The sequence below is a fragment of the Anser cygnoides genome, chromosome 6, assembly GCF_040182565.1.
Source record: "Anser cygnoides isolate HZ-2024a breed goose chromosome 6, Taihu_goose_T2T_genome, whole genome shotgun sequence".
Lineage (NCBI taxonomy): Eukaryota > Metazoa > Chordata > Aves > Anseriformes > Anatidae > Anser > Anser cygnoides.
In genome coordinates this window covers 41,803,580-41,824,513 of record NC_089878.1, presented here as the reverse complement: position 1 = coordinate 41,824,513, position 20,934 = coordinate 41,803,580, and the positions used below count along the sequence as shown (strand labels likewise).

The window sequence follows — 20,934 nt, the reverse complement described above, 5'->3', positions numbered from 1 at the left end:
GCGGAGCGCGGCGGCCCCGGGCCCTGGGAGCGGCGCCGCAGGTGACCGCCGGCCCGCAGCCGGCCCGCGCCCGGCGGGAGCAGCGCTGCGTGGCCCGGGAGGGCCGAGCCGCCGGGGCCGCTCCGTGCCGCCGGTGCCACCGCCTGTTAGAGCAGCGTTTCGTCGCGTGAGGCCCGGGCGGCCGTGCCCGCCTGGCGCCCGGAGCGCAGAGGCGCCGCCCAGCCGCGCGGAGCGAGCTGCGCCGTGGGAGCGCCGGGGCGCGTTGGGGCGGGTGCCGGCGGACACGGGACCGGCGCGGGCGGGCGCGGAGCGGCCTCAGCGCGAGGGCGGCTGGTGGGAACGGAGCGGGAACGGGCGTGCCGCCAAGCGCAGAGGCAAGGACGCGGCTCGCTTAATTCCATAATGGTGTGCAACCTGTGTAACGCTGGGTCAGTAGCAATTATGTGTTGTTGTTCGTTGCTTGGGGGCGGACTGGACTCTCCCTCCTCACGCCGAAACCCGCCTGGCACCACAGCACGGGGGCTTTACAGCGGGACCACGGGCGGGCCGCGTAAGGACCCCAACGGCCCGGCCAGGGACACGGGAGCTGTCCGGGACCGGCACGGCGGGGGCAGCGCGTGTCCTCAGCCCTGCCCTCAGCCCTGCCCTCAGCCCTGCCCTCAGCCCTGCCCTCGCGCTAATTACATTTCCTCGGAGAAGTTAATGAGAGTTCCGCACGCACGCACCGGAGCTGCTGGGACAGGCCGCGTGTGCTGCCTGCTCCGCCTGCGGCCCGGCGGGCTGAGCCACCCAGCCGTGGGGCAGGCGCGCTGCAGCCCAGGGCTGCGACACACGGACTGAAACAAGCTCTGTCACTTCAGAACCAAGGGCTTCCGGGGTTTTCTCGGCAGCTGCACTCAGAATTACGCTGTGCTGTGTATTTGAGAAAGGGCAGTGATGTAACTGTCCCCGTATTACAACTGAAAGATTTGCCTATTTGCATGCGTGTACATATATGTGTATTTCTTTAGAAATTTCCCCAAGGCAAAAGAAAGTAATTCATGACAAGCAGCAGCATGGAAGGTCATCTGGCTTATTATTTCTGTACCACAGCTCACCTCCGACACGTAAGCAAAGCTTTTATGTACTGATTTTAATAATGCTAAAAGAGTTTAAAACCTTTACCATGCTCCAGGTAATTACAAAGCAGGGGTTTTGTGCGGGGCCGGGCAGGTCCCTGCTCCCTGCCTGGGAAGGGGAGGGGAGGGAAGGGAAGGGAAGGGAAGGGAAGGGAAGGGAAGGAAGGGAAGGGAAGGGAAGGGAAGGGAAGGGAAGGGAAGGGAAGGGAAGGGAAGGGAAGGGAAGGGAAGGGAAGGGAAGGGAAGGGAAGGGAAGGGAAGGGAAGGGAAGGAAGGGAAGGGTCAGCGAAGGCTCCAGCACCTCGCCTGCAGCCTCGGCCCCGCACTGCAGCCACACAGAGCTGCGCTGGCACAGAAAACTTCCCGCAAATTTCTTTGAATTAGATCTGCTTCAAGAGTGCTGAGTAACCCTGCTAACTGCTGCACGTGCCAAGTCAAGGCCGTGCTAATGAGAATGGCAGGGCTCCTGCTCAATTAGAAAGACACGGCAGTGTAAAGGGAACTCATTTTCCTAAATTAGGTGCCTGGCCTGGGCTCCAGCCATTCCTCAGTCTTCCAGAAGTTTCCTCTCTGTCACCGTTACAGCGTTCGAGCTGTTTCCACACTCAGAGAGCGGTGCGGCGCGGCGTTACTCGGCAGTTACGGTGCTGCGGAGGCAGGGTGCGTGCAGCACGTGGGGCTCGGGCTCCCACGGCAACAGCCCCAAAACACGGCCGGGCTTCTGCGCTCGAGGAGGGCTGCGGGGCGACCTGCTGCACAGCGTGGGGGGCGGCTGGGGCAGCTGCTGGGCTGCTTCTGGGCGCGTGCTGCGTCGCTGGTAACGGGGCGCGGTACCGCTGGTAACGGGGTGCGGTACCGCTGGTAACGGGGTGCGGTACATGGCTGGTAACGGGGTGCGGTACCGCTGGTAACGGGGTGCGGTACATGGCTGGTAACGGGGTGCGGTACCGCTGGTAACGGGGCGCGGTACCGCTGGTAACGGGGCGCGGTACAAGGCTGGTAACGGGGTGCGGTACAAGGCTGGTAACGGGGTGCGGTACCGCTGGTAACGGGGTGCGGTACCGCTGGTAACAGGGTGCGGTACATGGCTGGTAACGGGGTGCGGTACATGGCTGGTAACGGGGTGCGGTACAAGGCTGGTAACGGGGTGCGGTACATGGCTGGTAACGGGGTGCGGTACCGCTGGTAACGGGGTGCGGTACATGGCTGGTAACGGGGTGCGGTACAAGGCTGGTAACGGGGCGTGGTACCGCTGGTAACGGGGTGCGGTACCGCTGGTAACGGGGTGCGGTACCGCTGGTAACGGGGTGCGGTACATGGCTGGTAACGGGGTGCGGTACCGCTGGTAACGGGGTGCGGTACAAGGCTGGTAACGGGGTGCGGTACCGCTGGTAACGGGGTGCGGTACCGCTGGTAACGGGGTGCGGTACCGCTGGTAACGGGGTGCGGTACATGGCTGGTAACGGGGTGCGGTACCGCTGGTAACGGGGTGCGGTACAAGGCTGGTAACGGGGTGCGGTACCGCTGGTAACGGGGTGGGGTACATGGCTGGTAACGGGGTGCGGTACAAGGCTGGTAACGGGGTGCGGTACCGCTGGTAACGGGGTGCGGTACATGGCTGGTAAGGGGGCGCGGTACCGCTGGTAACGGGGTGCGGTACCGCTGGTAACGGGGTGCAGTACATGGCTGGTAACCGGGTGCGGTACATGGCTGGTAAGGGGGCGCGGTACCGCTGGTAACGGGGTGCGGTACCGCTGGTAACGGGGTGCGGTACATGGCTGGTAACGGGGCGCGGTACATGGCTGGTAACGGGGCGCGGTACCGCTGGTAACGGGGTGCGGTACATGGCTGGTAATGGGGTGCGGTACCGCTGGTAACGGGGTGCGGTACCGCTGGTAACGGGGTGCGGTACATGGCTGGTAACGGGGCGCGGTACCGCTGGTAACGGGGCGCGGTACCGCTGGTAACGGGGTGCGGTACATGGCTGGTAACGGGGTGCGGTACCGCTGGTAACGGGGCGCGGTACCGCTGGTAACGGGGTGCGGTACATGGCTGGTAATGGGGTGCGGTACCGCTGGTAACGGGGTGCGGTACCGCTGGTAACGGGGCGCGGTACCGCTGGTAACGGGGTGCGGTACATGGCTGGTAACGGGGCGCGGTACCGCTGGTAACGGGGCGCGGTACATGGCTGGTAACGGGGTGCGGTACCGCTGGTAACGGGGTGCGGTACCGCTGGTAACGGGGTGCGGTACATGGCTGGTAACGGGGTGCGGTACCGCTGGTAACGGGGTGCGGTACCGCTGGTAACGGGGTGCGGTACATGGCTGGTAACGGGGCGCGGTACCGCTGGTAACGGGGTGCGGTACAAGGCTGGTAACGGGGTGCGGTACCGCTGGTAACGGGGTGCGGTACATGGCTGGTAAGGGGGCGCGGTACCGCTGGTAACGGGGTGCGGTACCGCTGGTAACGGGGTGCAGTACATGGCTGGTAACCGGGTGCGGTACATGGCTGGTAAGGGGGCGCGGTACCGCTGGTAACGGGGTGCGGTACCGCTGGTAACGGGGTGCGGTACATGGCTGGTAACGGGGCGCGGTACATGGCTGGTAACGGGGCGCGGTACCGCTGGTAACGGGGTGCGGTACATGGCTGGTAACGGGGTGCGGTACCGCTGGTAACGGGGTGCGGTACCGCTGGTAACGGGGTGCGGTACATGGCTGGTAACGGGGTGCGGTACCGCTGGTAACGGGGCGCGGTACCGCTGGTAACGGGGTGCGGTACATGGCTGGTAATGGGGTGCGGTACCGCTGGTAACGGGGTGCGGTACCGCTGGTAACGGGGTGCGGTACATGGCTGGTAATGGGGTGCGGTACCGCTGGTAACGGGGTGCGGTACCGCTGGTAACGGGGCGCGGTACCGCTGGTAACGGGGTGCGGTACATGGCTGGTAACGGGGCGCGGTACCGCTGGTAACGGGGCGCGGTACATGGCTGGTAACGGGGTGCGGTACCGCTGGTAACGGGGTGCGGTACCGCTGGTAACGGGGTGCGGTACATGGCTGGTAACGGGGTGCGGTACCGCTGGTAACGGGGTGCGGTACCGCTGGTAACGGGGTGCGGTACATGGCTGGTAACGGGGCGCGGTACCGCTGGTAACGGGGTGCGGTACAAGGCTGGTAACGGGGTGCGGTACCGCTGGTAACGGGGTGCGGTACATGGCTGGTAAGGGGGCGCGGTACCGCTGGTAACGGGGTGCGGTACCGCTGGTAACGGGGTGCAGTACATGGCTGGTAACCGGGTGCGGTACATGGCTGGTAAGGGGGCGCGGTACCGCTGGTAACGGGGTGCGGTACCGCTGGTAACGGGGTGCGGTACATGGCTGGTAACGGGGCGCGGTACATGGCTGGTAACGGGGCGCGGTACCGCTGGTAACGGGGTGCGGTACATGGCTGGTAATGGGGTGCGGTACCGCTGGTAACGGGGTGCGGTACCGCTGGTAACGGGGCGCGGTACCGCTGGTAACGGGGTGCGGTACCGCTGGTAACGGGGCGCGGTACCGCTGGTAACGGGGCGCGGTACCGCTGGTAACGGGGTGCGGTACATGGCTGGTAACGGGGCGCGGTACCGCTGGTAACGGGGCGCGGTACATGGCTGGTAACGGGGTGCGGTACCGCTGGTAACGGGGTGCGGTACCGCTGGTAACGGGGTGCGGTACATGGCTGGTAACGGGGCGCGGTACCGCTGGTAACGGGGTGCGGTACATGGCTGGTAACGGGGTGCGGTACCGCTGGTAACGGGGCGCGGTACCGCTGGTAACGGGGCGCGGTACCGCTGGTAACGGGGTGCGGTACATGGCTGGTAACGGGGTGCGGTACCGCTGGTAACGGGGTGCGGTACATGGCTGGTAACGGGGTGCGGTACCGCTGGTAACGGGGTGCGGTACCGCTGGTAACGGGGTGCGGTACATGGCTGGTAACGGGGTGCGGTACCGCTGGTAACGGGGTGCGGTACATGGCTGGTAACGGGGTGCGGTACCGCTGGTAACGGGGTGCGGTACCGCTGGTAACGGGGTGCGGTACATGGCTGGTAACGGGGTGCGGTACCGCTGGTAACGGGGTGCGGTACCGCTGGTAACGGGGTGCGGTACATGGCTGGTAACGGGGTGCGGTACCGCTGGTAACGGGGTGCGGTACCGCTGGTAACGGGGTGCGGTACATGGCTGGTAACGGGGCGCGGTACCGCTGGTAACGGGGCGCGGTACCGCTGGTAACGGGGTGCGGTACATGGCTGGTAACGGGGTGCGGTACCGCTGGTAACGGGGTGCGGTACCGCTGGTAACGGGGTGCGGTACATGGCTGGTAACGGGGCGCGGTACCGCTGGTAACGGGGCGCGGTACCGCTGGTAACGGGGTGCGGTACATGGCTGGTAACGGGGTGCGGTACCGCTGGTAACGGGGTGCGGTACCGCTGGTAACGGGGTGCGGTACATGGCTGGTAACGGGGTGCGGTACCGCTGGTAACGGGGTGCGGTACCGCTGGTAACAGGGTGCGGTACATGGCTGGTAACGGGGTGCGGTACATGGCTGGTAACGGGGTGCGGTACATGGCTGGTAACGGGGTGCGGTACAAGGCTGGTAACGGGGCGCGGTACCGCTGGTAACAGGGTGCGGTACATGGCTGGTAACGGGGTGCGGTACCGCTGGTAACGGGGTGCGGTACATGGCTGGTAACGGGGTGCGGTACATGGCTGGTAACGGGGTGCGGTACAAGGCTGGTAACGGGGTGCGGTACCGCTGGTAACAGGGTGCGGTACATGGCTGGTAACGGGGCGCGGTACCGCTGGTAACGGGGCGCGGTACCGCTGGTAACGGGGTGCGGTACATGGCTGGTAACGGGGTGCGGTACAAGGCTGGTAACGGGGTGCGGTACCGCTGGTAACAGGGTGCGGTACATGGCTGGTAACGGGGTGCGGTACAAGGCTGGTAACGGGGTGCGGTACATGGCTGGTAACGGGGTGCGGTACATGGCTGGTAACGGGGTGCGGTACCGCTGGTAACGGGGTGCGGTACCGCTGGTAACGGGGTGCGGTACATGGCTGGTAATGGGGTGCGGTACAAGGCTGGTAACGGGGTGCGGTACCGCTGGTAACGGGGTGCGGTACATGGCTGGTAACAGGGTGCGGTACATGGCTGGTAACGGGGTGCGGTACAAGGCTGGTAACGGGGCGCGGTACCGCTGGTAACGGGGCGCGGTACCGCTGGTAACGGGGTGCGGTACATGGCTGGTAACGGGGTGCGGTACATGGCTGGTAACGGGGTGCGGTACAAGGCTGGTAACGGGGTGCGGTACCGCTGGTAACAGGGTGCGGTACATGGCTGGTAACGGGGTGCGGTACAAGGCTGGTAACGGGGTGCGGTACATGGCTGGTAACGGGGTGCGGTACATGGCTGGTAACGGGGTGCGGTACCGCTGGTAACGGGGTGCGGTACCGCTGGTAACGGGGTGCGGTACATGGCTGGTAATGGGGTGCGGTACCGCTGGTAACGGGGTGCGGTACAAGGCTGGTAACGGGGTGCGGTACCGCTGGTAACGGGGTGCGGTACCGCTGGTAACGGGGTGCGGTACATGGCTGGTAACGGGGTGCGGTACATGGCTGGTAAGGGGGCGCGGTACCGCTGGTAACGGGGTGCGGTACATGGCTGGTAACGGGGTGCGGTACATGGCTGGTAACGGGGTGCGGTACCGCTGGTAACGGGGTGCGGTACCGCTGGTAACGGGGTGCGGTACATGGCTGGTAACGGGGTGCGGTACAAGGCTGGTAACGGGGTGCGGTACCGCTGGTAACGGGGCGCGGTACCGCTGGTAACGGGGTGCGGTACATGGCTGGTAACGGGGCGCGGTACCGCTGGTAACGGGGCGCGGTACCGCTGGTAACGGGGTGCGGTACATGGCTGGTAACGGGGTGCGGTACATGGCTGGTAACGGGGTGCGGTACATGGCTGGTAACGGGGTGCGGTACAAGGCTGGTAACGGGGTGCGGTACCGCTGGTAACAGGGTGCGGTACATGGCTGGTAACGGGGTGCGGTACAAGGCTGGTAACGGGGTGCGGTACATGGCTGGTAACGGGGTGCGGTACATGGCTGGTAACGGGGTGCGGTACCGCTGGTAACGGGGTGCGGTACATGGCTGGTAACGGGGTGCGGTACCGCTGGTAACGGGGTGCGGTACAAGGCTGGTAACGGGGTGCGGTACCGCTGGTAACGGGGTGCGGTACATGGCTGGTAAGGGGGCGCGGTACCGCTGGTAACGGGGTGCGGTACCGCTGGTAACGGGGTGCGGTACCGCTGGTAACGGGGTGCGGTACCGCTGGTAACGGGGTGCGGTACATGGCTGGTAACGGGGTGCGGTACAAGGCTGGTAACGGGGTGCGGTACATGGCTGGTAACGGGGTGCGGTACATGGCTGGTAACGGGGTGCGGTACCGCTGGTAACGGGGTGCGGTACCGCTGGTAACGGGGTGCGGTACATGGCTGGTAATGGGGTGCGGTACAAGGCTGGTAACGGGGTGCGGTACATGGCTGGTAATGGGGTGCGGTACCGCTGGTAACGGGGTGCGGTACCGCTGGTAACGGGGTGCGGTACCGCTGGTAACGGGGTGCGGTACATGGCTGGTAACGGGGTGCGGTACCGCTGGTAACGGGGTGCGGTACATGGCTGGTAACGGGGTGCGGTACATGGCTGGTAACGGGGTGCGGTACCGCTGGTAACGGGGTGCGGTACCGCTGGTAACGGGGTGCGGTACATGGCTGGTAACGGGGTGCGGTACAAGGCTGGTAACGGGGTGCGGTACCGCTGGTAACGGGGCGCGGTACCGCTGGTAACGGGGTGCGGTACATGGCTGGTAACGGGGTGCGGTACCGCTGGTAACGGGGTGCGGTACCGCTGGTAACGGGGTGCGGTACCGCTGGTAACGGGGCGCGGTACCGCTGGTAACGGGGTGCGGTACATGGCTGGTAACGGGGTGCGGTACATGGCTGGTAACGGGGTGCGGTACATGGCTGGTAACGGGGTGCGGTACAAGGCTGGTAACGGGGTGCGGTACATGGCTGGTAACGGGGTGCGGTACAAGGCTGGTAACGGGGTGCGGTACATGGCTGGTAACGGGGTGCGGTACATGGCTGGTAACGGGGTGCGGTACCGCTGGTAACGGGGTGCGGTACATGGCTGGTAACGGGGTGCGGTACCGCTGGTAACGGGGTGCGGTACATGGCTGGTAATGGGGTGCGGTACCGCTGGTAACGGGGCGTGGTACCGCTGGTAACGGGGTGCGGTACATGGCTGGTAACGGGGTGCGGTACATGGCTGGTAACGGGGTGCGGTACCGCTGGTAACGGGGTGCGGTACCGCTGGTAACGGGGTGCGGTACATGGCTGGTAACGGGGCGCGGTACCGCTGGTAACGGGGTGCGGTACAAGGCTGGTAACGGGGTGCGGTACCGCTGGTAACGGGGTGCGGTACATGGCTGGTAAGGGGGCGCGGTACCGCTGGTAACGGGGTGCGGTACCGCTGGTAACGGGGTGCGGTACCGCTGGTAACGGGGTGCGGTACATGGCTGGTAACGGGGTGCGGTACAAGGCTGGTAACGGGGTGCGGTACATGGCTGGTAACGGGGTGCGGTACATGGCTGGTAACGGGGTGCGGTACCGCTGGTAACGGGGTGCGGTACCGCTGGTAACGGGGTGCGGTACATGGCTGGTAATGGGGTGCGGTACAAGGCTGGTAACGGGGTGCGGTACATGGCTGGTAATGGGGTGCGGTACCGCTGGTAACGGGGTGCGGTACCGCTGGTAACGGGGTGCGGTACCGCTGGTAACGGGGTGCGGTACATGGCTGGTAACGGGGTGCGGTACCGCTGGTAACGGGGTGCGGTACATGGCTGGTAACGGGGTGCGGTACCGCTGGTAACGGGCTTCTGCTGCGGGGGCGGCCCCGCGACACCCGCCCCGCCCCTGCGCGGGACCACGCCCACCCGAGACCACGCCCACTCCAGACCCCGCCCACCCGCGGCACCGCCCGCTCGAGGCCCCGCCCCGCCCCGCCGAGGCCCCGCCCCCGCATCCCCGCGCTGCCGGCAGGGGGCGGGCGGCGCGGCGCGGCGCGGCGGCCGGGCGGAAGTGACGCAACGCCGCCCGTCGGCCCCCGGAGGGGCGGGGCCGTGCCCGCCCGCCGCCGCCGCCCCGCCCCGCGCCATTGTCAGCGCCGCGCCGCGGGGCACGCGGGGCCGGGCAGCCCCGCGACGGGACGGGCCGGGACGGGACCGGCGGGGCAGGGCCGGGACGGGACGGGCAGGGCAGGGCCGCGCGGTGCCGCCCGCCGTCCATGGCGAGCCCGCCGCCGCCGTAGCTGCGCCTGCCGCCGCCGCCATGGGGAGGTGAGCGCGGCGGGGCCGGGGGGGGGCGGCGCGGGGCCCCTCCGGCGGCGGGGAGCGGGGGAGCGGGCGCCGGGCGCGGGCACGGGGCGGGCCTCGCGTGGGCGCGGCCGGGAGCGGCCCCGGGACCCGGCGGCCCCCCGTGCGCTGCGGGCCCGCGGCCGGGGGAGGCCCGGGGCGGGTGCGCGCTGCTCCCCCCGGCACGGGCAGCGCCGGCGGCGCCGCGGGGGGGCGAGGCGGCGGCTTCCGGCCCGGCCCCGCCGCACCGGGCCCGGGAGGCAGCCCGCGGGGGGTGGAGGGGGGGCGCTGCGGCCGCACCGGGCCCCGCCGGGCCCCGTTCCGGCTGGGGCCGCACCGGGCCGCGCGCCCCGGCCCTCGGCGGAGGGCGCTGGCGGGGGCGGGCCCGCCCCGGGCCGCGGCTCGGAGCGGCGGCTGCCGCTGTCACCCGGGGAGCGCCGGGAGCGGCCGCCCTGCGAGCGCCCCCCGGCCCGGCCCCGCTTCGCGGCCGTGGCGGGCCCCGGGTGCCCGGGGCGGGAGCTGCGGGGAGCTGCGGGGAGCCGGGGCCCCGCCTGGCTGCCGGCCGTGCGGCGCTGCGGGGCCGCCCCGGGGCGGGAGGCGCGTCCTAGGGCAGCCGCGGCCCCCGGGCGCGGCACGGCGACCCGCGGCGGTGCTGAGCCTGCCGCTGCCGCTGCCCGCTCGTGCCGGGCCCGGCCCGCGTTGCCTGCTGCTGGCCCGGCTTCCAGGCAAGCCCCGGGGGCTGGTGCCGCGCTGACCCCCTCCGCTTCAGCCCTCGCTCGGCCAGCCGTTACCTGCTGCGCCGCGGCGGGGCCGGCGGTGCGGAGGGTGAGGCCGTGCGGTACCGGAGCAGCCTGCGGGGGGGAAGCTGCGCGCTGTGTCTCCGGCTTTAATTCTCACTGCACGTACCAAAGTTGCCCCTCGGAACGGGAAATCCTACCGGCCTGGCGCAGATGAGGTTTCCAGAGCCACCCCCCGCTGCCTCCTGCGAACTTCTGTTGTACGGCAACTGTTGCTAGCTCCCTTCCCCCTGGCTTATGTTATGTGCGCGCCGAGGGAGCTGGGAGCGTTCTGGTTGCGTAGCTGTCGGGGCCGTTACCTAAGGTTTGTACCTGTGGAGAACACCACAGCTGCGTTACTTAGAGCAGCGCTGGTGAAGACGTTACTGGTGCCTGCAGAAGTTGAGCCTCGCCCTCCACGCACCTAACTCGTGGAGTAATTTTGGCAGCGTTGTCTTGGAGCTGGCTATGTAACACATCGAGATACGAGATTTCTTTTTATGCCTTAGTAGCTGGATATTTGATATTCTGACGATTGTTTACGCTGGTCTCTGTTAACACATATTAAGTTGGTTGCATTTCTTTCCGCTGAGGCGGTCCGTTAAAGCTGACCTCTAGCACCGTTCAGAAGGACCCTTCCGCAGGAGAGCACGAATGCGCTGAGGAGCCGAGGTGAAAGGGAAGGGCTAAATATAACCATTTCCTGCCAAACTTATCTATTTGTAAGGCTAGCTCTCCCATGAAGGTTTGTCCTCCAGCGTACGGAGCCGGTTCTTTTCCCGTTTCGCCCCTGCCGGCGGTCCGGCTGTGCTGGCGAGTGCAGGCGTGAGGGAACCCACCAGGGAGCCCAAGGGGCTGGTGAGGGGAAGGCAGGCGGCGCTGGGCTGCCCGCCCTCTGCGCCCGGCGAGGGGAGGACGGAGCCTTGCGTCACCTTGCCAGAACTGCCAGACGCAGCATCGGCAGGCGCATCAAACGGCTCGTTGGGGAGGGATGCAAATGAGTCTGGGAGAGGGATAAAAACGGTTTAACCTCCCCCCTCAGCCCCTGCTCTGGCCTCGCCTCGCTCTTTCACGTGCAACGTGCTTCTTGGGAGGGACGAGGCAGCGGGCTCCTCAGCAGCAGCAGGGCAGCTCCCGGGGCAGGAGGAGGACAGAGGCAGGGAAGCAATGCCAGCACGGCGGTGTGTATTTTCTGTTTGCCAGCTGGTACTCTGAAGCAATGCTTAAATATATAACGAAAGTCTGATGCTAAAATAGGATCTAGGGACAGCCGTCCTAAAATAACTAGGCCCCCTTTTAACTGCCTCACCCCTGCCAAAAGGGGGAAAAGGTATTTGAATTTGTTCCCGTTCTTAGGTATTGGAACTCTCAAAAGGGGATCCCAGCATCTGCTCTTGTATCTTTTATCTCTTCTGTGCATAAACGGGTTAAAAACTTAGCCCACTGGTCTGTGTGCATACACAGCTGTGGAAGATGCCGGCGGTGGTGTTGAACGATAATTGCTCTCTTCCAGCCTCTGTGTGTGAGAATTCACGGAGATCCACCGGGATCTGTTGTAGCTTGGCTTGATGAGGGTGTGCGAGTGTGTTCAGGGACGGCTTATTTGCTTCCAGACCTGGGGGTAGGCGAGACTGAGACAGCTTAAGAGCACGTTAGTTACAGCATTACCTGACATTGTCTGAACACACACCTTTTAAATCCTGCTCTAAACAGGTCCTTAATGTGTCTGAACTGAAAAGTCATTTAGATGTTGTACATAACTGTATGCATCTGTAAGGTGAGGAATGACAGTATTTCTTAGCAGCGTTGGAAACCTGAATTCACAACAGTTCAAGGTTTGTTTTCTTGTTGGTTTTTATTTTTTTTTGAGATCATTAATTTAGGAAGTGCCACTGACTACAAAATGTGTGGAATTTAGTGGAGATGCTTTCAAGGAACTCCTTTTTTCTTCTCTTCTTTGGCTATGTTTGGAGCCAAAACGCAGTTTTAGAGTAATGCGTTCAAAAGTAGGTAAGAACTGTGGGCAAATGGCAAAGCAGCTATACCGAAAGTTTTCTTTGCCAGGCTGGAGTACGAGCAAGCATGTGACCCAGTCGGAGCTGGTGGGTGATCCCTGCGTGAAGATGTGGCCCCGTGCACTTGGGGGCATGCAGCTCGGTGTCCGCAGGGTTCTGTCTCGCAGTGATCTGCATTTGTAAGCCTTGCTGATGTTCAGTAGGTGCTCTCAAAACTCTACTTGAATAACAAGATCTACAGTGAACCATGGTTATAGAGGCCAGGGTCATCAACGCGGCCTTTATGCTCGTTCCGTGGGGTGCTAGCTGTTCTCTGGACGGAGCGCTGGCGGCGCGGCGATGGTACCAGTAACGTGGGAGGAGGAGCGATGCGTTGCAGAAACCTGATGGTGTTCTTCATTAGCAGTTCAGATGCTGACTTTCCCCCGGAAGGCCAGAACTGACCTTATGATTCATCCGCTGGTGAATAGTCAACATCAGGTGCTGCGTCGTTGTCTCAGCCGGTTATTAGATGATCCCTCCTTTAAGCAGGGCTCCTTTGATCTGCGCTTTCATTTCGTGCTGAATTCATCCTGCTCGGCGGAGCTCCGCCTCGCCTGCCGAGCCACTGCTGGCCGGGAGTATTGCTCTGTGGCCTGGCGGCTGTGCGGGCAGGCCAGGCGGTGGGCCCCCGAGAGCTGCCCGGTTCCGATGGGAACTCCTCGTGCGTTCCTTGGGCCTGCGAATCAGCCTGCAGCCCCCTCTGAAACGCCCCTAAAGCCCCAGGACCAGCGTCCCTCGTCTCGAGTGATTGTGCTCCCTTCTTTCAAGTGCAAAGGTGGCGTAGCTCCCTAAGCTCTTAGGGTAACTCAGTGAGTTCTGCGTGGGGCTGCTCAGCTTTGCCCTACGGGTCTGTGAGGTGGCGTAGCTGCCTGCAGCGCGTCCAAGCCAACTGACTTCTGCCGAGGAGGGAAATGTCTGAAAGGAAGTACCGCAGAGGTCTTTGGTGACTGAACCGCGAGCAGACGGGAGGTGATGATTGTACGTCACTCCTCGTGGTGCAGGAGCTGGGGAGTATCGTGCAGGCAATAGTCGGCGGTTCTAAAATGCAGCGTTTGCGCGGTGCCTGTGTGAGTGAGGAATGGCTGCTGTGGGACGCTGGCGAGGGTTTTCTTATTTCGAGAAAGGAATTAGATGTCTTCGTGGGTCTGTGGGCGGACCTCTGAACGCGGTGGTCCGGATGCAGTTTCAGGCTGGGGAATGTGTCTCTGAAGCGTGGGGGCAGAGGGAGGGAGGACGGATGACCTCTGCGTGTGTGTCCTCGTGCTTCTTCCGAAGCACCAGCCACCCGCCTCTTCCGGGGGCGGCAGGTTATTGCCGGGCCGGGCGCTCGGTTTGTTGCTGTCCTGTTCTCTCCTGCTGACCCGAACGGGCACCTGGGTGGCTGCACCGGTAAAAGTGACTTCTGTGGGTGAGCATTACCCCCGTTTTTGAGAGTGGCAGACCACGGTTCTGCGCTGTTACCTGTGGTGCCGCTGAAAAGATGCGTGTGGACGTCTGTGGTGTTCCTTGTAAGTGAGCTGCCGTCCGTCCTGGAGAAAGCAGGACAGCAGCTGGTCGGGGGAGTCAGTGGGCAGGGAACACCTCGGCTGGTGGATGAGGCAGGTGAAGAATCTGAGGTCTGCTTGGGCAAAGCTGGAGGTAGGGGAGAGGGGAGAGCGCCGACGGCTGTTACCGAGGCTTCTCTACGGCAGCAGAGGTGGTGCCGCAGCTCTGAACCTCACGCCCTACGTACCTGGGGTGCTCTTCCGCAGCGTGCTGAAGCCAGAGCTCCAACCCCGCTGAATGGAAGCGCGCAGGAGGGCCTGGTGCAGGGCGGCTGCAGCTAGCTGCGCTCGGCGGAGGTCAGGCATTTCTGAGAGCAAGAAGCTACAAACCTCGCCTCTCCGCTAATAAGCTGCAGAAGAGAGTCCAACAAACACCTCTTCTAATTGCAGGTCTGCCGTTTGTCTGGCGTGAATCCTGTAACAGTAGGAGCAGGTTGGCAGCCTTTCGACAGCAGCCTTTGGCTGGGTGGATAGCTTGGAGGCTCGAAGTGGCTTCCTTTTGAAGTCCTGCAAGCTGCTGATGGCTGCTTTCATGAATGTGTGTGCCTCAGCAGGCCCCTTGAACCCTCGGCTCTGAATGGCCCGGGGTTCCTGGCTGAGCAGTTGGGCGCAGTTGGCGCTGTGGTTGCACAAGCCTTCTTGCTGGGCAGGTAAGGAGTCTGGCTCGTCCCTCCCGCGTGCTGTTCTGTCTCCTATTCCGGCACTTGTGCGCCACGTGACGAACTGGGTAAGGGCGTTAATTTTGGTAAAACTCCATCTCTTTGCCGGATTAGCTCCAGCTGGGGTCGGTTCGTGCGCGTGCTGGTGCTGAGGGGGGGGTCGCTGACGGCGTGAGCGGTCGGGGCGAGGGGGAGGACCGCCTGCCACCTCCGTGTGGAGCGCCCGTGGGCGCCCCGTGTGCAGCCCCGCTGGTCGTCACCAGGGCTGCCTTCGGCTCGGCTCCGCTCGCGGCCGCGGGTCCCCCCGCCGAGCCGGGCGCGGGGCTCGGCGGCCTCCTGCGATGGCAGTCGGGGGGAGCAGGGGGGAGATGGCAGTCTCCCGAGGAACAAATGTAGAGCTAAACTAAATGCGTGTTTGTGTCAGCCTAAAACGGACCGTGCTATTTAGGGCTCCCCACTGCAATAAAGCTCTCTCTTGTGTTTGTGTGGGTGGACTGGAACAATTAAGTCATTTTAAGGCGGAATCTTAAAAGAGAAAATAAAATGAAAAGATAATGGTTCGGTGTAAGAGACGGTAAATTAATTGTATCGTGTTACGTTGAAGGGAAGATAGATGGTATTTGCAGGTTGTTTATTATTGGTAAGAGTCGTGTCCAGGCTGCGTGTTGAGACTCTTGACTTCGTTAGGTGTGATGTCTTTGCTGCTGCTGTTTACCTGCTAGGAAGCTGCTCCTCGCCGGTGCTCGGGTGTCGCAGCTGGAGCTCAGCGTAGCAGCCTGCTGAAACACCGGCTTTTGATCGCGAGGACTGGACAAATCCTGGGCTGTGGAACGACTTGGCGGTGTGTTTTATGGGGCCGTCCATCTCGGGGTACTGTAATGCGTGACTCCCTCTTTTCTGCTGTCAGAGTGAAAGGAGTTACAAATTGCAGTGCACTAGTCTGAGTATTAAATCAGCTAAATCATATCTACTTAAGAGTGGAATTGAGATTACATTTTAAAAAGGCAATTTTAAATTGAGTTTTTTATTGCTGGCTCAAGTTAAGTGATTAAAAAAACGTAGATGTACTGGTAGCTCATGGAAACAGTGCTGACACTTGATCTCTTGTTGTAGAAAGGAAAAAAGGGAGGGACGTGCTTTTCATAGATGTGGTTACAATAGAAAAATACAGTAAATGGCTGGAAAACAGTCCAAAATTTTGTTCTAGATGTTCATTCTTAATTACTGGACACTGATCTAAGTAATTTTTATTCTGCTTGACCGGTGTTTTTGGACTGAATGGTAGAACCTGTGTGCATCCCAGGTCGAGGTGGAAGGACACGAGAGGAGCTTTGTGGAACTCGAGCCCGTCCCTGCCCAGGAAGGGACATGCACGTTGCTTCACGTCCCCGGGGGAGCAGCACCTCCTCTCACAGGCCTGCCAGGGGGCCGGGGGCACGCAGCCCGTCCCCGCGTCACGCACGCGCGGCGCTGGCGAAGCACGGCTCGTGGTATGGCCGGCCGCTTCCCCTCTTCCAGACGTCGGGGCTGGTCTCTCCTCCGTGTCCGTTCTCATGGCTCCTGTTGTCAGGACCGTCCGTGTGCTCTTCAACGTTTCTTCCACACCTCTTTGGCTTTACTTTGCTATCTCTTTTAACCTCAAATTAGTTGATTGTCAATTAAGCCTTTGCAAATGTGCCAGAAATGCCACGTAGACACTTTTGCGTGTGTTTGTGGACCCGTGTGTTTGCATCAGCCTTTAGCAGAGAATAACCTAAATGAATAACTTGTTCCAGCTTGCCTAAACAATAAGGTGTTTTTTCAGCCTTTGAGTAGGCATCTCACACACATGTAAGACTCATGTCCTTACCTCTGAAGCAGACCTTGCATTAATTGTTCTGCGAAACCTGTTCTAAAATCTGAAGCTATTTAGACCTTTCCCCCATACGCGTTCCTCACCTCTCTCTCACACACGCAATATTTCGAAGAATGAGTGCATCAGTATGACTAGTTTTAAATTATGGAAATAAACTTAAGCTCCATTAAAATACATTTGTTTGAAAGAAATACGGTATTCCCATGCCGTGTGCAAAAGTGGCTTTTTTATGAGTGGGAAAAGTCTTCATCGTAGTTAAGGTTCTGATCCTGGATGTAGTTCAGACGCTGAAATATTTATTGGACTCTAATGTAAAGAGTGTCTATGATTTTGAGGGAATTTTGCTTCCCAATTAGGACGGGCAAAGCGATGTGCCTTTACGAGCCGTAAGCCCAAGCTCACTTTTAGAAGCAGTCAGTTTTCTTACGCAGTTCCTGGAGTCTGTAGCGAGCAGTTGACGTGTGAGCCTGCGGGGCAGTTTTGTGCCTCCTTTAACAAGGGATCTGCCAGGAGAAAAGCTCACTTTATTTCTGGTCTGGGGACTTGTGAAACTCCGATGTGTAGACCCGTTACAGTTACGTTGGTTTGGCTCCCCATGCAGATGCTCTTAAAGACCCTCTTGCATGTAAACAAGAGTACTGAAGGCCATGAAATGTTAGCATTCGAATAGTTTTGGCTTAGCTTTAAAATAAGCGTCTGCCGGATATAGAGCTCTGGGGAGTGGAGGAAAGCAAATGGGAGCAGGGTAATAACGTGAGGTGGTTCTGCAGGGCTGGGTTAATGGAGCCACAGCCCATCAGCACCGCGGCCGATCCAGACAGAAGGAAGGGATTTGAGGGCTTGTTGACGTTTTGAGCAGCAGATGTAATTCAGAGGCTGCTGCTCCCCTTTCGTAGCCCTTTCTGCCTGGCAGCAGGAGCCCTCATGCGGCCTCAGCCGGCTTCCTGCAGCGCCTGTGCTGCCGAGCAGGGAACGATGAGAAGCATCCCAACTCTTCCCTTGGGTAGGCAAGCCTTTAACGTGCACCTTCGGCAGGTGTTCCCAGCGCATGTTCTTCTGCCGAGTCTCGTGGTGCTTGACGGTTCTTCAGAGGCCTGGTGGAAGAAATTGGTGGGTTCCCTCGTAGGCCGGGGCGAGGGGAGGAGGCAGATTCACGGTCTGCCTTGGCTGCGATGGGACAAACTGGAAGGAGAAGCAAGTGCCCTTCTTCAGGCAGGTGTGTGCCTTAAGGCAGCTGAGAGCCAAACCAGTGAGCAAACTCCAGTTTTTCTAGGGAGGGGAGGAGTGTGACTCGTAGATTTGGATGCCTCTGAGTAGGGCCGCTGGAGCCTCCCAGTTCAGGGTGGGTGCTGAAGGTTTTTTTCCTTGATGGTGCCTAGCTGAGAGCTCTTTCCCTAACGAGCACCCTTAGTGCTCTTTTTGCTCCTTTATGAAAGACTCTTAACAAGACGGACTTCTCTGTAGGGTTTGGTGGTTGTGGAGGACTTCATGGGCAATCTGAGTGAGCAGAGGAGCCTCCTTCAGCAGGAGCTGGGGAGACCTGCAAGAACATTGGGCAGAGGGCCGCAGGATGTGGGCATAGGCAGCTGCCTGGGAGAAGGGGGACAGGAGTCAGCCCGGTGCTTGGAGAGCCAATGCAAGCTGCTTTCTGTTGGGTCTTCAGCCTGAAATTTGAAAGCCTGGGAACTGAAAGCAGCCCTAGCCCCGTGGTTGCAGGGTTTACAGGGTGAAGAACCCTCGTGCTGGGAGCAGAGGTCTCTTCTCGTCAGACCTTTAAAGGTGAGAGTTTTGGGGGAACTGAGCTGGAATTTCTGACTGTCTTTTCATGGATGTAAATGCCTGGTGGGGTAGTGGTGAAAAGGATGTCAGAGCAGGGTTGGTGGGACTGCGTGTGTAACCAGGAGAGAGGGGTGAACCGCAGAAGGCCAGACGTGGCTGAGCATCCTTCAAGAAATAAGGTGCTAGCTGTCAGCTGCGGTTTGGTGCGATTCAGCTCTGTGCATACACGTACATTGCGTTTTGTGGACACGGGTAGAACAGTAGCTGAAGACGTTTCCTAGAGGCTGCAGGTGGCGTTTCTCAGTTTGCGCTTGCCTCGTGGTTCCTGCGTGTGAGTTGGTGCACGCCGGTTGGTGAGCTGCAGTGCCACGGCACCGCGGTAGGTTTCTCAGGGGGAAGTCAGAACAAACGTGGTGGTGCGGGATTGTACGTTGGGTTCGGGATCGTCCCACCCGAGCAGTTCCCCTGACAGCACGGGTAACAGCTCAAGGCCTGTCCTGACCAGCTCTTTGTTGGCGGGAGGCGCAAGGGAATCCCTGGCTCTGCCTGTGAGGAGTCGGGAGGCCCCGTGCCCGCCTCCCCGGGGCTCAGCAGCGGCGGGGGTCCTGCGATGGCCCTGAGGCTGCTCACGGAAGGGTCCCTTCTGACGTGCTCACCAGTGCGGGTATGGAAGAAATAAAAACAGCGCCGGACAGACATGAACGCTTAGCTGCAAATGGAAACCTTTGAGGTTTTGGTGTGCCAAGAGTGTAAAAGGGCATGAAATTTTTGTTTTTCTCCCAAAAGTTCTGAAATACTCTTTCAAAAAAAAAAAAAAGTGTTAGGGCTTCTGCCATGATCTTGTTTCGGTTTCACGAGTGTCTGGTTGTATGTGAAGGAAAGGATTCTCCTGAAAATTAGCGTGTTGTATTTGGAAGAGCTGATGTGTAAACAGGTTGCATACTGAAAACGTGCCTCTTAGCCTTAGCTCTTGAAGGTGCTTTGGGAGCAGTTTCCCTAAAACTCCCCTTCTGAAGGTGGTGCCCTCTTATAACAAGACCCTAGATTCGGTTCATTTTTTAGTTGTGTGTTTGGGCTTAGTTTTACACTGGGAGTTTTCTCATTCTTTGTATTGTGCTCCAGGCTCTGCAGGAAGGTATTGGCACCTTTGAATGGCTTGTGTGCGCTCTTTTGGCGCTGCTGAAACATCCAAGGAAGGATGTACCAAATTCAGTTCACAATGGCATGTTAACCCAAAAATGGATTTCAAGCAAGCCAGAAATGTCTGGTTTAATGCTCTCAATGTACCGGTCACAACTGGGTAAACAAGGTGTCTATTAAATGTATTAATTGACAAGTTGCTGCAGCTCCTAGTTTTTACCCAAATTGTTCCTAGGGTTGCAGCAGATTCTGCAATTATCTTTTGTTCAAAGAACTGAAGAAAAAAGTTAGTCCTTCTTTGGTTAATGATTATTGTTCAAGAGGGCTACGGCAGCTGCTGTGTCAATAAGCAAGCCAACAGCAAGGGGAAGAGTTGAGGATTGTATAGCTAACCGGGATTTGTGGCTTTTTCTTCGTAATAAAGGTAGAATGGATTTTCTTACGCAGTATTCGATCAATTTCCTGAGCGACCAAAGAAATACTTAAGTATCTAAATGTTAAAGGGAGACTCTGATGTTCTGATCTTGGAAGGCCATCCTGTTACAAAGACTGGCCGTTCGGAGCTGGGAAGGCGGCGGGGCACCTCTGCGGTGTGCCCCCGTGCCCTGGGCAGTGCCAGCAGCATCGTGGGCTCGGTTCCTGCTGGTGTGCCGCCCTGCGTCCAGTGCACCGGCGGCAGCCTCGGTGATCTTCTGCTTGCACAACTCGTTTTCCAATAAAGATCAGATTTTTGAAGCATTTTCGTTGCATTTGTTTTGATAACTTATTCTCCTGCATCGCCTCCTATTACAGTAAAATGTAAGCTGTAAAACCTAGAAACTGGAGTTCCTGGGCATTAAAGCGGAGGCGTGGGGCTGTTTCGGGCTGTGTAGTGAGATGTACGCGGGGCAGTAAAAAGCAGACTTCCCCGAACAGCTGTGACTTGGGCTGCTCTTTCATGTGAGCTGCTGTTTGGGTCCTGCTCCCTCCCATGCTGTGTACCTCCTTTGCAACGTGCTCATGCTTTTTTGCTGCCTCTTGCCCCACGCACTTTTTGAGTCCCTTTTGCTCGAACTGTGGGTTGGGGTAAGCACCTCTGGGGGCTGCCCGTGCCCCTTACTGCCCGCCAGCACAGCATGCTCTCAGTAACAGTAAAAAGTGGTATTCTTACCTTCTATCCCCTCTTGTTAGTAACAAGGTTGTCTTTTGCATGGGAAATGGCCTTTAATGTCCGTATTTAGTTAGTATTATCGATATGTTCACTTATGTTGAACAGTAATTAACATTTTGTCAGAGAAGAACAAAATATAAGTGGAAAACCAGATGTAAAATCAATTATTAAAGTTGTGACTTAACTTGGTAACTTAAATCAGTTGAAGCACTTCCAGGCTGAACAGTGGTAAATACACACCAAACCCTGAAATGAACAGTCCATCTCAGCAGACAGCACGCTAGTTGGGGAATTCTAGAAAACCAAGTAAAATTCCAAATAGTGTTCTCTGACCTTGAGTTTTGCTCAGCTTTTCTTTGAATCATTATGCTAACGCAGTTACTCAGGATGGTTCAGTTTGGATTTCTGTAGCTG

At 60.0% G+C, this 20,934-nt stretch overlaps 1 protein-coding gene across 2 annotated transcripts in view; it reads left to right on the top strand.

The window, feature by feature from the left end:
- Positions 1 to 293: 293 nt before the first annotated feature.
- The window catches only part of ACVR1 (activin A receptor type 1), a 76,019-nt gene continuing 55,378 nt past the window's right edge, over positions 294 to 20,934 (top strand). Inside the window, exon 1 of one of the 2 annotated variants that reach the window (XM_066999903.1) lies at positions 294 to 1,106. Coding sequence is in view for 1 of the 2 variants with exons in the window: in XM_066999902.1 (XP_066856003.1) it covers positions 9,538 to 9,545 (8 nt within the window). In the remaining variant the exon portion in view is untranslated. Of the gene's footprint in view, positions 1,107 to 9,355; positions 9,546 to 20,934 lie in introns of those variants that run through there. The other variant, XM_066999902.1, reaches the window with a different exon arrangement.